Source organism: Corapipo altera, unplaced genomic scaffold (genome assembly GCF_003945725.1).
Source record: "Corapipo altera isolate COAL_440 unplaced genomic scaffold, ASM394572v1 61286, whole genome shotgun sequence".
NCBI classification, from domain to species: Eukaryota; Metazoa; Chordata; class Aves; order Passeriformes; family Pipridae; genus Corapipo; species Corapipo altera.
The window spans coordinates 6,215,858-6,228,146 of NW_020884907.1; the positions used below are offsets into that span (position 1 = coordinate 6,215,858).

At 39.3% G+C, this 12,289-nt stretch overlaps 1 protein-coding gene and 1 long non-coding RNA gene across 10 annotated transcripts in view; one reads left to right on the forward strand and one right to left on the reverse strand.

Annotated features, from left to right (window-relative positions):
• Positions 1-12,289, forward strand: part of PTBP3 (polypyrimidine tract binding protein 3) — a 58,418-nt gene that overhangs the window by 22,108 nt on the left and 24,021 nt on the right. For all 8 annotated transcript variants that reach the window (XR_003529171.1, XR_003529170.1, XM_027652528.1 and 5 more), the window contains exons 4-7: positions 1,035-1,198; positions 2,049-2,195; positions 5,601-5,765; positions 10,732-10,842. Coding sequence is in view for 6 of the 8 variants with exons in the window: in XM_027652528.1 (XP_027508329.1) it covers positions 1,035-1,198; positions 2,049-2,195; positions 5,601-5,765; positions 10,732-10,842 (587 nt within the window). In the remaining 2 variants the exon portion in view is untranslated. The remainder of the gene's footprint in view (positions 1-1,034; positions 1,199-2,048; positions 2,196-5,600; positions 5,766-10,731; positions 10,843-12,289) is intronic.
• Positions 1,075-12,198, reverse strand: LOC113951492. Of its 2 annotated transcripts, none has more exons than XR_003529172.1 (3): positions 12,099-12,198; positions 11,801-11,915; positions 1,075-1,180 (listed from the first exon to the last, which is right to left on the reverse strand). It is a non-coding gene; the product is annotated as an uncharacterized LOC113951492 (long non-coding RNA). The 2 variants fall into 2 exon arrangements; XR_003529173.1 differs by having other exon boundaries at positions 1,081-1,180; positions 11,840-11,915.

The window sequence follows — 12,289 nt, forward strand, 5'->3', positions numbered from 1 at the left end:
CTGTTTTGCAGGTGGGGGAATTGTTAACTTGGCTTGTGAGTGTGCCATGGTTGGGGCTTAGATCATCTAACTTGGAGTTTTAGAGTCTTCCACTAATAAAAGAGCCCTCTGTAATACAGAATGACTTGTTTAAACCACTTTTGAACCTTAGGCTGTACTCAAAATGGACAGCAAAATCTGAAGTTTCTTGTAAAGCTCATACAAATAATTCTTCCTCATCTTTTGTTGTTCTCATTGGAAGGCTAAATGCAAGACATTAGGTGTTAAGACTGTCTCTCTTGCCTTCATTACAACTGCTTCTAGAACAATATGCCTGTTCCAGATGTGATGTTCTGTGTAAAAGTGCTCTCAAGAACTCTGAGTCATCTCCTTGAAATGTAATCAATCATTGGTCACTTAGCTGTTACAGGATCCGAATAGGCACATGTTTAAAAAAAAAAAAAAAAGGCAGTTTGCCAAAGTAGAAAACTTTAGAGTTTGTATGGAATTCATGCTGTGCATCCTTTCCAAAGACTTTTCAAAACTTAAAATCATATAGAACAGCATATTTTCTTTAATAAAATAGATAAATAAAGACCCTTTGAGTTTACACCTCAACCACAGGAAAAAAATTGATTAAAAAAATTTAATATATTACATCTCAGTTTTGACTTACCCCTCTACTGTGCAACTAACATTTTGTAAATACCTTATGTGGGCATTTGGAAAGAAGTTATTGGCCTCTGTGTCTGTAAGAATTTAAAAAAACCTCAAAACACAAAGCTAAACCACAAGAAAATAAACAAGCCCAAACCAAAACCAAACAAACACAACACACCTTCCCATTATAGTTGATATTTGGAATAGGTGATGAGGTCTTCTTACACTGTACTGTGGTTATATATGAACTGTCTTTTCTTAAGATTCAAAGAGCTATACCTAAGTCAATGTTAGTGCTGAAAAAGCAGTTTGGGTTTTTTTTAGGTTTTGGTATCTACACTGTGCAATAAGTTTATCTTGTTTGCTTGTCTGTCTCCTTCCCTAAAATATTTTAGACAATGAGAAGAAAAAAATCAAAGGAGGCAAATCGCAATGTTTGCCTTCACGTGTCCTTCATATTCGTCAAATTCCGGGTGATGTTACTGGAGCAGAAGTCATTGCATTAGGTCTCCCTTTTGGCAAAGTAACCAATTTCTTGATGCTAAAAGGAAAAGGTCAGGTATGTAATTTTCAGTGTTTCAATTACAAAGGCAAGGCTGAAGATGTGGTTCATGTTTAGGTCTTGCATTTGACTGAAATGATTGCAACAATGTCTAAATATTTCATTGATAGTTCAAGATTTTCATATTTTCAAATGTGAAAGAATGTTATGAAATTTATTTTAAATTCTTAATACTTTGAATTAAATAATGATCTAGAAACTTGTTAATAATATTGCTAAAGATTATATCCACTTTAGGTAAGAACATATGGATGATAAAGAACTATATTGTCTCTATTGATGTAGACGTATGTCTTGAAATAGCCTCCCTAAGTTACTAACGTACCTGTTAATTTTTTACCATCTTTTTAATTCTATTAGATGTGACAGAATAGTTCACACCATGAATAAACACTGAAATCATAAAAATAATAGGCATTCATTCAAAAAATTGTCTAGAGCTGATCTGGGTTCATATGATGTATAAACTGATAGATGTTTAGTGTCCTGTTCCTACTTTTTCAATCAGTATGTGTATCTGCTAGCTAGGTAATAATGCTTGGATTCAGAAATCTAAGAAATTCATTAGCAGTGTGGTATTTTTAGTGGTGTTGCTTCCCATATGTCATACTTATTCCACCTCTTCTTTAATGACTTAATGTACTTACAAAGTAAAGCTTCATGAGAAAACTCACAAAACCCCATAAACATGCACACACAAGTGCATTTTAATGCTGAGCAAACCAGTCCTTTACTTTCACATCATCTTTTTCTAGTGAGAGTGGAATTGGGAAAAAATGATGTTTTGATGCTTTATTCTCTCCTGTAAACAAAAACAGCACTGAAGTGGGCTATGTATTGGTTACAGGCATTTTTGGAAATGGCTTCTACAGAAGCTGCTGTTTCTATGGTGAACTACTATACTCCTGCTACACCTCACCTCCACAATCGGCCAGTTTATATTCAGTATTCCAATTACAAAGAACTTAAGACTGAAAATCTACATAATCAGGCTGTAAGTATAATATTTCCATTTAACGGGATGGTGTATTGGTTTTGTCTAGGACAGAGTTAATTTTCCTTGTAGCAGCTTGTGACAGAAAATATCAAGAACTTTTTGGCTTCTCACATTGCCAGTGTGAGTGCATAAGAAGCTGGGAGAGGACCCAGCTGAGACTGACCCAGATCCCAGCTGACCCAAGGGATATCCCACACCATATGATGTTGTGCTCAGCATTGAAAGCTGGGGGAAAGATGAGGAAGGGAGGATGCTCCGAGTTGTGGCCTTTTTCTTTCTGAGTAATTGTTACGTTCAGTGGAGCCGTATTTTCCTGAAAATGTCTGAACACCTTTCTGCCAATGGGAAATAGTAAAGGAGTTCCTTATTTTGCTTTGCTTACACCTGCAACTCTTGCTTTGCCTGTTCAACTGTCTGTAACCCATTCCATCGGTTTTCTCCCTTTCACTCTTCCAATTCTCTTCCCCATTCTGCTGGGGGAAAGTGGCTGAGCAGCTGTGGTGCTTCACTGCCTACTAGGATTGAACCACAACATTAGTGAATAGACTACTTTTCACATCAGTAGTCAAGTTCTGATATATATAATGCCTGTCTTTTTATTTAAGCAGTAACTTCTTTCAGACAGAGACTTCTCAATATCTGTAAAATTACTGTGGAGGAGCTCAAGCTCAAGCTCAAAGCTTGCTCCTGATGAGCAAGAAGCAAAGTGAGGGTGGCAGAAAGGTGGATGAACAAGATGCTCCTCATTGAACTTAAACATGAAAGAGAGGTATAGAAAAGTTAGAATCATGGACAGGTGCCCCAGGAGAATTATAGAGCATTATCTGAGCATGCAGGGTTGTGGTTAGGAAACTCAAAGATCACATGGAGTTGTCTCTGGTGAGTGGTGTGAAAAGCAGCAAGTATGGCTCCTCAAAGTGTTTCAGCAGTAGAAATAAGATTTTTTTTTTTTTTTTGAATATGTGAGCCTACTGCTGAATGGGGGTAGGGACTCTGGTGACAAAGGACATGGAAAAGTCTGAAGTTCTGGATGCCATCTCTTCAGCATTTAGTGCTTAAGACTTGCCACTGAGTACCAAGCAACTGAGAACAGTAGGAAAGTCTTGATGAAAGAAATAGAGAAGAATCTCACTAGGGAACATTTAAATGAATTGGATAAGCAAAAAGTCTTTGATCCTAATGAGATACAGTTGTGAGTGCTGAGGGAGCTTGTCAGTGTCATTGCAATGCCACTCTTACAGTCTTGTAATGTCATGGAAGTTGAAAGAGGTTCCAGAGGACTAGGAAAAAAGAAAATATCTCTCCTATCTTAATGAAGGACAACAAGGAAGAACCAGGGAACCGCTGGTTGATCAGCCTTGCTTCAGTCCTTAGGAAGGGAATGAAGCAACTCATCCTGGAAACCATGTCCAAATGTTCTAAGGAGAAGAAAGGGGTTAGGAAAAGTCAGCATGGGTTTTTCAAAAGGATGTAAAGCCTGACGAATGTGATGGTCTTCTGTGGTGAGATGACAGGTTTGGTGGATGAGAGGAGAGCAGTGGATATTGTTTATCTTGACTTTGGCAAGAATTTCAGTGTTGTTTCCAGTAACATCCCAATAGATAAACTGATTAAATGCAGTCTTGTTAAGTAGATTGTGAGGTGATTCAAAAGGCTAAAATGGTTCTGAAGTAGCAGGAAGTTTAGCTGAGGTTGAGTCACTAGTAGAGTACCCTAGGGGTTGATACTTTGTCCAGTACTGTTTAGCATCTTAATTAATCCCTTGAATGATGGGATGGGGAACATGCTAAGCAAGTTTGCTGACAACACAGACCTAGGAGGAGTAGTTGACACACGGAATGGTTGTGCTGTCATTCAGAGGGATCTTGGAAAGCTGGAGAAATGAACTGGCAGGAGGAACCTCATTAAGTTCAAGAAAGGGAAATGCCAACTCCTGCACCTGAAGAGTAACCTCAGGTACCACTTTACACTGGTGGCTAACCAGCTGGAAAGAAGCCTGGTACACGTGCCAAGCACCAGAATTAATTTCTTCCTTGTAATTCTGAAATTCTAAAAATTGATTTCTTAAGAATATGAATTGAAAAATGCAGATGAGTGATTTATATCCTAATCTCTAAGCAAGGAAATACTCTTTGCACAGTAAGATCAGACCACACAAACCATCATATTATGGTTGAAATCTGTTTGGATTTTTGGATTCCTGGATGATTTTCAATTGACCTCCCATTTAGTTACCTGAGTTATATACTGCAATGTGTATATCGTGATTTTGTTTTCTGTAAGAATGTTGCAAGTAGGGATAGGGGCATAAATCATTAATCATTTTTAATTTGTGCTCACACAAAAGACACTGAAGTCTTGTAAGCTTGTCAGTCTGGTAAATGTTATTTGGCTGTTTCCTCATCCAAGATTGTTGGATTGATTTTTTTTAATCTGCGAAAACAAATAAACAGCAAACTTTTTTTTTTGAGGCTGTGGTTTGTGTAACAGCCAAATATAACCATACATATATTTGCAAATAAGACTCCTTGAATCTCTTTCTGATTATTTAACTTGGTGCATAGCACTTGCTTTCTTCTTGAAAAATATTGTCTGCTTCTAAAAATTGGAGGGGGGGCACTTATATTTGAGTCTCATACCTTAGCAGAGCAGCTATGTTACTATCCTAGTATCTAGGCTCAGGCCTGAAGTACAGATTATTTTGCAGGGTTATGTTTTTTCTGAAACTGGGGAACGTCTGTATGACGTGCCCTGTTTAGACTGTCTTCCAAGACAACAGTGTAGCTGAGACGATTTCAAGTCACAACATTATATTTGGAAAGAAACCTGTCTCCATAGTTCTGCTACTCAGAGGAGGTTTGAAGGCCATAAAAAACAAGTGTAGAGGCAAAACTCCAGTTGGAGGAGTGGTTGATAACTTGACTCTGAAAGAAGAGCAGGGTATGCACCTTTAAGCTTATCCCCACCAAATCTCAGTTCCTGAAGAGAATTAAATCCTCAAAAAGAAGAGCAAATAGTTTTATGGGCACTGACTGGTTGTTAGTCTATTACAAATATTGTGATCAATACTGTCATCAACAGTATTGCTGGAAAAATCTATAAATGTCAAAACCTTACTGAATTAAAGCAAAATTGTGGTTATATGACATTACAAAGTAGTAACAATTTAACTAAAAAAATAGTTGTAATTTTGTGAATTACACTGATCAGTTGTAAGGGAGGGGCATGGAAAGGAAGAGGTATGATTTACCTTTATTAATGTGGGATCTAATCAACAATCATATGAAGGAACTACCTTTTTTTGTAGTTGCATTTTATGTGCTTTTCTTCTAAGAGACCTTTGTTTCAGTATGATAATTTGCATGTAAATTAATTATGCTTTCTGCTGTGTTGTAATTTCAGAGACCCCAGGCTGCATTGCAAGGTGTGAATGCTGTGCAGCATGGAAGCCTGGCTATTGCAAGTGCTCTTGATTGTGAAGGTGGACACCTTCCAAGTCAAGGTTCTGTTCTTCGAATCGTTGTTGAAAATGTTTTTTACCCTATCACTTTAGAAATGCTGTATCAGGTAATGAGGATTGCTTAAAAAAAAGATAAATTACAGTCTGTTCCAATGTTGCTATTGTAAATCCACGAACTTATTTTAAGTACCTGTGGATCCTTAATCTTTTGAGTGAGGACTGCCTCTTTAAAATTATTTCTTGCAGTTTAGAGATCTAGGTTTGAAATAATTCTGCACAAATGAAATTCCAGTAAACAAGGCTTCTGTACCCTGCTTTTCACGTTGTCATTTTTACCTCATTTCCTTTCTGTGGAAGCAGCAATGAACTTGAACTGTTACTTCTGATTTATGCCCCCATGATGAACTAGTGAAATACTGATTGTTATGAACTTGTGGATCCATATTTTAGCGCTCTTTGTGCTGAGTAACATCAGTAGTTTACATTATGTTTTAGGGGCTTATATGCACTTTTATAATTCAATGCAAGTGATGTAAAATGCAAGTTGCTTTACAAATGTTTCTGGTTGTTCATCGACTACTAGAATGACATTTAACTACCTCTGAAAGCCCTGAACAGTGGTAGACTACAGCTATGAAAGACATTACTGTAACTTCTGCTAGGTATTTGGGTTATGCTACTGAGAGTTCTAAGTTTAAAAACAATAACTTTCAGACCACTTCTTTGTGCCCAAAAAATTTGTTGATGTTTTTACAGGTACTGAAAAGCTTTTGTAATTACTAGTAAATTTATACAGGAAAAGACATGCCCCACGTAGGAGTTTCTGAAACAAATGTGATTTAAAATAATTGGGATGATTTTACAAGAAGCTGCAGTCCTGGAAGATTTTTTTCCTGCTCTGCTGTGATCTCAAACAATAGATGATTGTTTGCAACACTTTATTTTTCTTCTTATCTCTTAGAATTTTCTCTTTCTCTGTTTCTCCCCACCATGATACTCATTAACTAGTGTAGTAGTTTTCACTTTGATGTAGCAATTTACCTGATCTAAACTTTTTTTGAGTGTTGTTCACTTGTTACTGAACTTGTACAAATAGTATGTCAACTGCTTGGGATTATTAGTGCACTCAGAATAACCTGAGAACAAGCTTCTGTGGTTATGGGAACTGTGCTAGTTTTAACAGTGCAACAGCAAAGAGGAAATTCATGTTAGTTTAATATGATTAAAGTTTACTTCAGTAAAGTAGAATGATATTTTCAGTCTCTGAATTGTCCAGTGACCCTCACTGAACTACTTTTGCAATAGGTCTATAAAATTTAGCAATATTTGAAAAGGGATCTTTTTTGCAGTTCTTATCGAGGGGCAGTCTCCTCTAATTAAAGCAGCACTTTGTGCCTCATAGCTACAATCTAACATTGCTTTAAGTGTGATTGGGTTAATACAAATGAAAATTTGCATCAAGTATAGCATCATATAGAACACTAGTAGGCAAGCTGTCATCCAAAGCTTCAATTTTATTTTGTAAGTTATAACTGCTTGTCAAGAAATTAACTTTTTAAACCTCAATTTACCTTAAAATATTTATCATAAGCAACAGAATATGCATTTTTATCTGTGCAGAAACAGAATTGATATATACAGGGTATTTAGGTTTAAAACCAAGCAGCAGTACATTGAATTACATTACCTTAAAAAGATCTATTTAGTCTTCTGGATAAACATGGAAAAGCATATGTTGAGAAGCTGCAGTTAGGCCTTTCTTAAGAGGAAGTGCTTTATGAACAGGAAATCAATGGCTAATTTTAAATAGCTGTGAAAAGGTTTCTGTTCCATTTCCTATGACAAAATGATGACCGCAGCTTTAAAATCTTGTTTCTGAGAGATGAAAGACCGGGCACAAAGGGTTGGGACATTGGTCTTGTACCCATGATTCTAGGCTGGCAAAAGTATGGCCTTTCTTTCCATTGCAGGTTTAATACTTCTCAGGGGTTTTTGCTTTCCTGACTATGCATTGATTCTAACAGTTTGTTACAAAACTGTTAGTATTTCACAAGCTCACCTTTCCTTTTTGACTGTTAATTTAGACCTAGTTTTTCTGTATTTGAATGATATATCCTAGCTTTAATTTTGTCCTCTCTCCTTATGGCTTTGCTTTTGTATAGACACTTCCATCTAGTGCACACTCTCATTTTGCATGTATATATATTTAATTTCATCCTTTCAAAATATTTCTGGAATGTTTGCATTTGCAATAAATCAAATACCATTTGATTGTAAAGTATGTGAGTTGGTTCCAGTCTAAGTCTTTGTCTTGCTCCTTTCCTCTTTGTCTTCTATTTTGGACAATGGATCTTCGTAAACACATCACCTATTTAAGTTGTATTTTTGGCTAACAAATTTGCTGAATTTGTTTGAAGTACAGAATGTATAGGTGGATACCTTGAAAGGCAGTTTGTCGTTCCCATCTCAACTGACTTCCAGAAACAAGGAATAATGTTGATACGAATAGGCAGATGTCAGGTCAATGCATGGCTCCCACTCTGGTGTAATTTGAAAAATTCTGTATTTTTTGACCATGGGATGATCTATTCAACACCTGGCCTACTGACATGTGATGGGATGCACCTATCTCAGAGGGGAAAAAGAGGAAACCCAAGAGTTCTTGCACAGGAGCTAGTGGGGCTCATTGATAGAGCTTTAAACTAACTGGGAAGGGGGAAACACCAGACTTGCCAGTGGTGAGCAATGGGATGGTGTGCCAGACTTCAGGAAATGGGCATTAATGGGATCTGTCAATCTGCTTCATGAGCTGTTGGCTACAATGTCCCACACATGAAATGTTTCTACACCAATGCACGCAGCATGAGGAACGAACCAGAGGAACTCGAAGCTTTGGACCAGTCTCAGAGACTTGACATCATTGACATAAGGGAAACCTGGTGGGATGAGACCTGTGACTGGAATGCCCTGTAAGACGTTTACAGGCTCTTCAGGAGGGATAGGCAGAGCAGAAGAGGCAGAGGGGTGGCACTGTGTGTAACAGAAGGGTTAGGATGTGTGGAGTTCACAGCTGGCAATGGCACAGTGGAGAGTCTCTGGGTAAGAGTCAGGGACAAACAAATAATGCAGATGTCACTGTGAGAGTCTGCTATAGACCTCTCAGCCAGGCCAATGACACCAGTGAATTATTCTTTAAGGAACACTTCCAAGTCAACTGCCCTTGTCCCTGCAGGGGACTTCAGCTTGCCAGAAACAACTGGAAGCATCAAAGCATCACACAGCTGGTGCAGCCTGGGCCAGAAGGTTCCTGAAAAACCTGGATGGCAACTTTATGGAACAGGTTCTATGAGGGAGCCGACTTGGGAAGATGCCCTCCTTTGTCTGCTGCTTGTCCACAGAGCGGATCTCGTGAGCAAAGTGGAGATTGGGGCCGTCTTGGCCACAGCGACCGTGAAGTGATTGAGTTAATTTAAAAGATCTGCTGACAGGAGGAGAAGTGCCAGCAAAACCTCAACTGTGGACATGAGAGCAGACTTCAGGCTGCTCAAGGAATTACAGAGTAAAGTCCCCTGGGAAAATGTTTTTGCAGGTGCTGGGGTCCATCAGTTCTGGTCACTTTTTAAACATCACTCCCTAAGAGCACAGGAGCAGCAGTTCCCAAATGTCAGAAGTCAAGCAGGTGAGGCAGAAGGCCAGCTTGGCTGAGACAGGATCTTCTCTCAGAAATAAGGCAAAAAAGGAAGATGTATGCCCAGTGGAAGCAAGGTCAGGGGACACTGGAAGAATGGAGATGCTGTTTGCTGTTTGCCACTGTAGGTAGAAAATTCATGCAGCCAAAGCTAAATGGGAGTTGAAGCTGCCAGAAATATGGGAGACAATAGAAAGAGATTTTTCCAAGTATGTTAATTGCAAAAGGGAGTATAGAAATATCATCACTTACAGGATGAGAATGGTCCCCACACAAACATGGACAGAGACAAGGCAGAGGTGTTTAATACTTTCTTTGCCTCTGTCTTCAACATGGATGATGGACCAAGAGGGTCTCAGTGCCCTGAGCTGGAGGACCACAACTGTGAGAATAACTCCCAGCTGACCCTGAAAATGTGTGGAATCTGCTGCTCCAGCTGGATCCCTACAAATCTATGGGGCCTGATGGGATTCATCCCAGAATTCTCAAAGAACTGGTTGATGTCATCACAAAACCTCTCTGTGATTTTTGAGCTGTCTTGGGAATCCAGAGAGGTCATAGCTGACTGGAAGCTGGCAAATGTTGTCTCAATTTTTCAAGAAGGGCAAAAAGGAAGACCCTGGAAATGATAGGCCTGTCAGTCTCACTTCAGTGCCTGGTGAACTCATGGAAAAGATTATTGTGGGAGGTATTGAGGAGGACAACGCAGTCACTGGTCACAGCCAGCACGGCTTTGTGAGAGGGAAGTCCTGCTTATCAAACCTGATTTCCTTCTACAACAAGGTAACCCACCTGCTTGATCAGGGAAAGCCAGCTGATGTAATCTTTTTGGACCTCAGCAAAGTTTTTGGTACTGTCTCTCACAGGATACTTCTGGAACAAAATGTCCAGCACACAGCTGGATAACCATGTTACTCAATGGGTGAAGCATTTGAGCAATGTTGTCAGGCACAGGGTGTGATTGTTGGGGAGTCCTGCGTAGAAACATGAGTTGGACTCAATTATCCTTGTGGGTCCGTTCCAACTCCAGCATATTCTATGATTCTACGACTTGGGAAAGTTCATTTGTCAAACCTCAACTCTGATTCATTATCCACAGTTTCTCTGCAGACACTGGACAAATGCCTGTTTGGGTTCTCCTTCCCTGCTCTTAGTTGATCAGTTATTGCTAAATCTTTTAGGAAATTTTATTCTTCTTTCCCATCTCTTGTAGCCTTTTTTTAAAATATTTTTTTACCCCAAACAAAATTCTGAGTTCACTCAATTTTTGTATAGCTCTCAGAACAGAAATACTTTTCAGAAATTTATTTGAAATATTAAATGCTAATTTTTAGAGTGCATGAGTTATTCATTGGGTCTAAAAGTCCATGCTTTTTCCTTAACAGATTTTCTCTAAATTTGGATATGTCTTGAAGATTGTCATGTTCCATAAGAACAATCAATTCCAAGCGTTGCTCCAATATGCTGATGCAATGAATGCATATTGTGCCAAAATGGTAAGTACACTGTATTCAAATTGATTTTTTTTTTGTTTGTTTGTTTGCTTGTAGGAGGGGTTTCCTCTCCCCTCTGGTAAGGGGGGAACACTGGGGATATCTTGACCATTACCTTATGATTTCTCATCATTCTAACCCTCTTGATGCATATGAATAACTTTTGACATCCCTCAGTTAAGAGGACAGCACTCTTATCATCAAACTGCAAACAAATATATAATATACACCCAAGTGTATGAGTCTACCAAAATAAAAATCATTGATAAAATCCCCTCTCAGTCTTCTCGAGGCTGAACAGGCCTAGCTCCCTCTGCTTTTCTACGTAAGAGAGATGCTCCAGTCCCCTCATCTTTGTAGCCTTCCAGTGGACCTGCTCCAGGAGCTCCGTTTCTCTCTTGTCCTGAGGAGTCCAGAACTGGACACAGCACTCCAGTTGAGGCTTCACCAGGGCTGAGCAGAAGAGCCAGATTATCTCCCTCTTCCTGCTGGAATGCTCTTCCTAATGCACCCCAGGATACCGTTGGCCTGCTTTGCCACAAGGACACACTGCTGGCTCATGAACACTTTGTTGTCCACCACGTCCTCCACAGAGCTTCTTCACAGCAGGTCTGCCCCCATCCTGTGCTGGTGCCTGGGGTTATTCCTCCCCAGATGCAGAATCCTGCATTTGCCTTTGCTGAATTTCAGAGGGTTTTGCTCTGCCCATCTTTCCAGTCTACCAAAACAAAACTCAGAACTGTCAGTAGTGATGAGTGACAGTAACTGTAGTTGACCGAAAAGGTTTGCCTTTCAAACAGAATGGCATAGTTTCAGTAAGGTTCAATGAAGAGAGTGTAGTTAAATGCCTAGAAGTTAAATGAATATTACATGTTTTACTTGCTTGAATTTCAGTGAGAAATTTACAACAATCAGTGTTTTCATCTTGAAATTCTTAATTTCAAACAAACTGTTTGCTGACTTTTAAAATGCATGTTCTCACTGATGAAGGAAAGCTCACCTACTCAAGTGTATTTTCTGTGGTGGGTTAACTTTGGCTAGCTGCAGTAACCCACCAAACTGCTCTCCCTCCCCTTCTTTAGTAGGACAGGGGGAAAAATAAAAATGAAAAAGCTTGTGAGTCAAGATTGCTCAACAATTACTGTCATAGCCATACAGACTCGACTTAGGATAAGTAAAGAACAAAAACAAAAGTAAAAACACCTTTCCTACTCCCTCATTCCTTCTTCCCAGGCTCCACTTCCTTCCCAGTCCGCTACCTCCTTCCCCTGAGAAGTGCAGGGGATAGAGAATGGGGACTGTGGTCATTCCACAACACTTCGTCTCTGCTGCTCCTTCCTCCTCACACTGTTCCTTTTGCCAGCTTGGGTGGTTCTGCCAGGATACAGTCCTTCCCTAACTACTCCAGTGTGGGCCCTTCTGTCATGGGCAGAATGGAAGCTTTGGACAA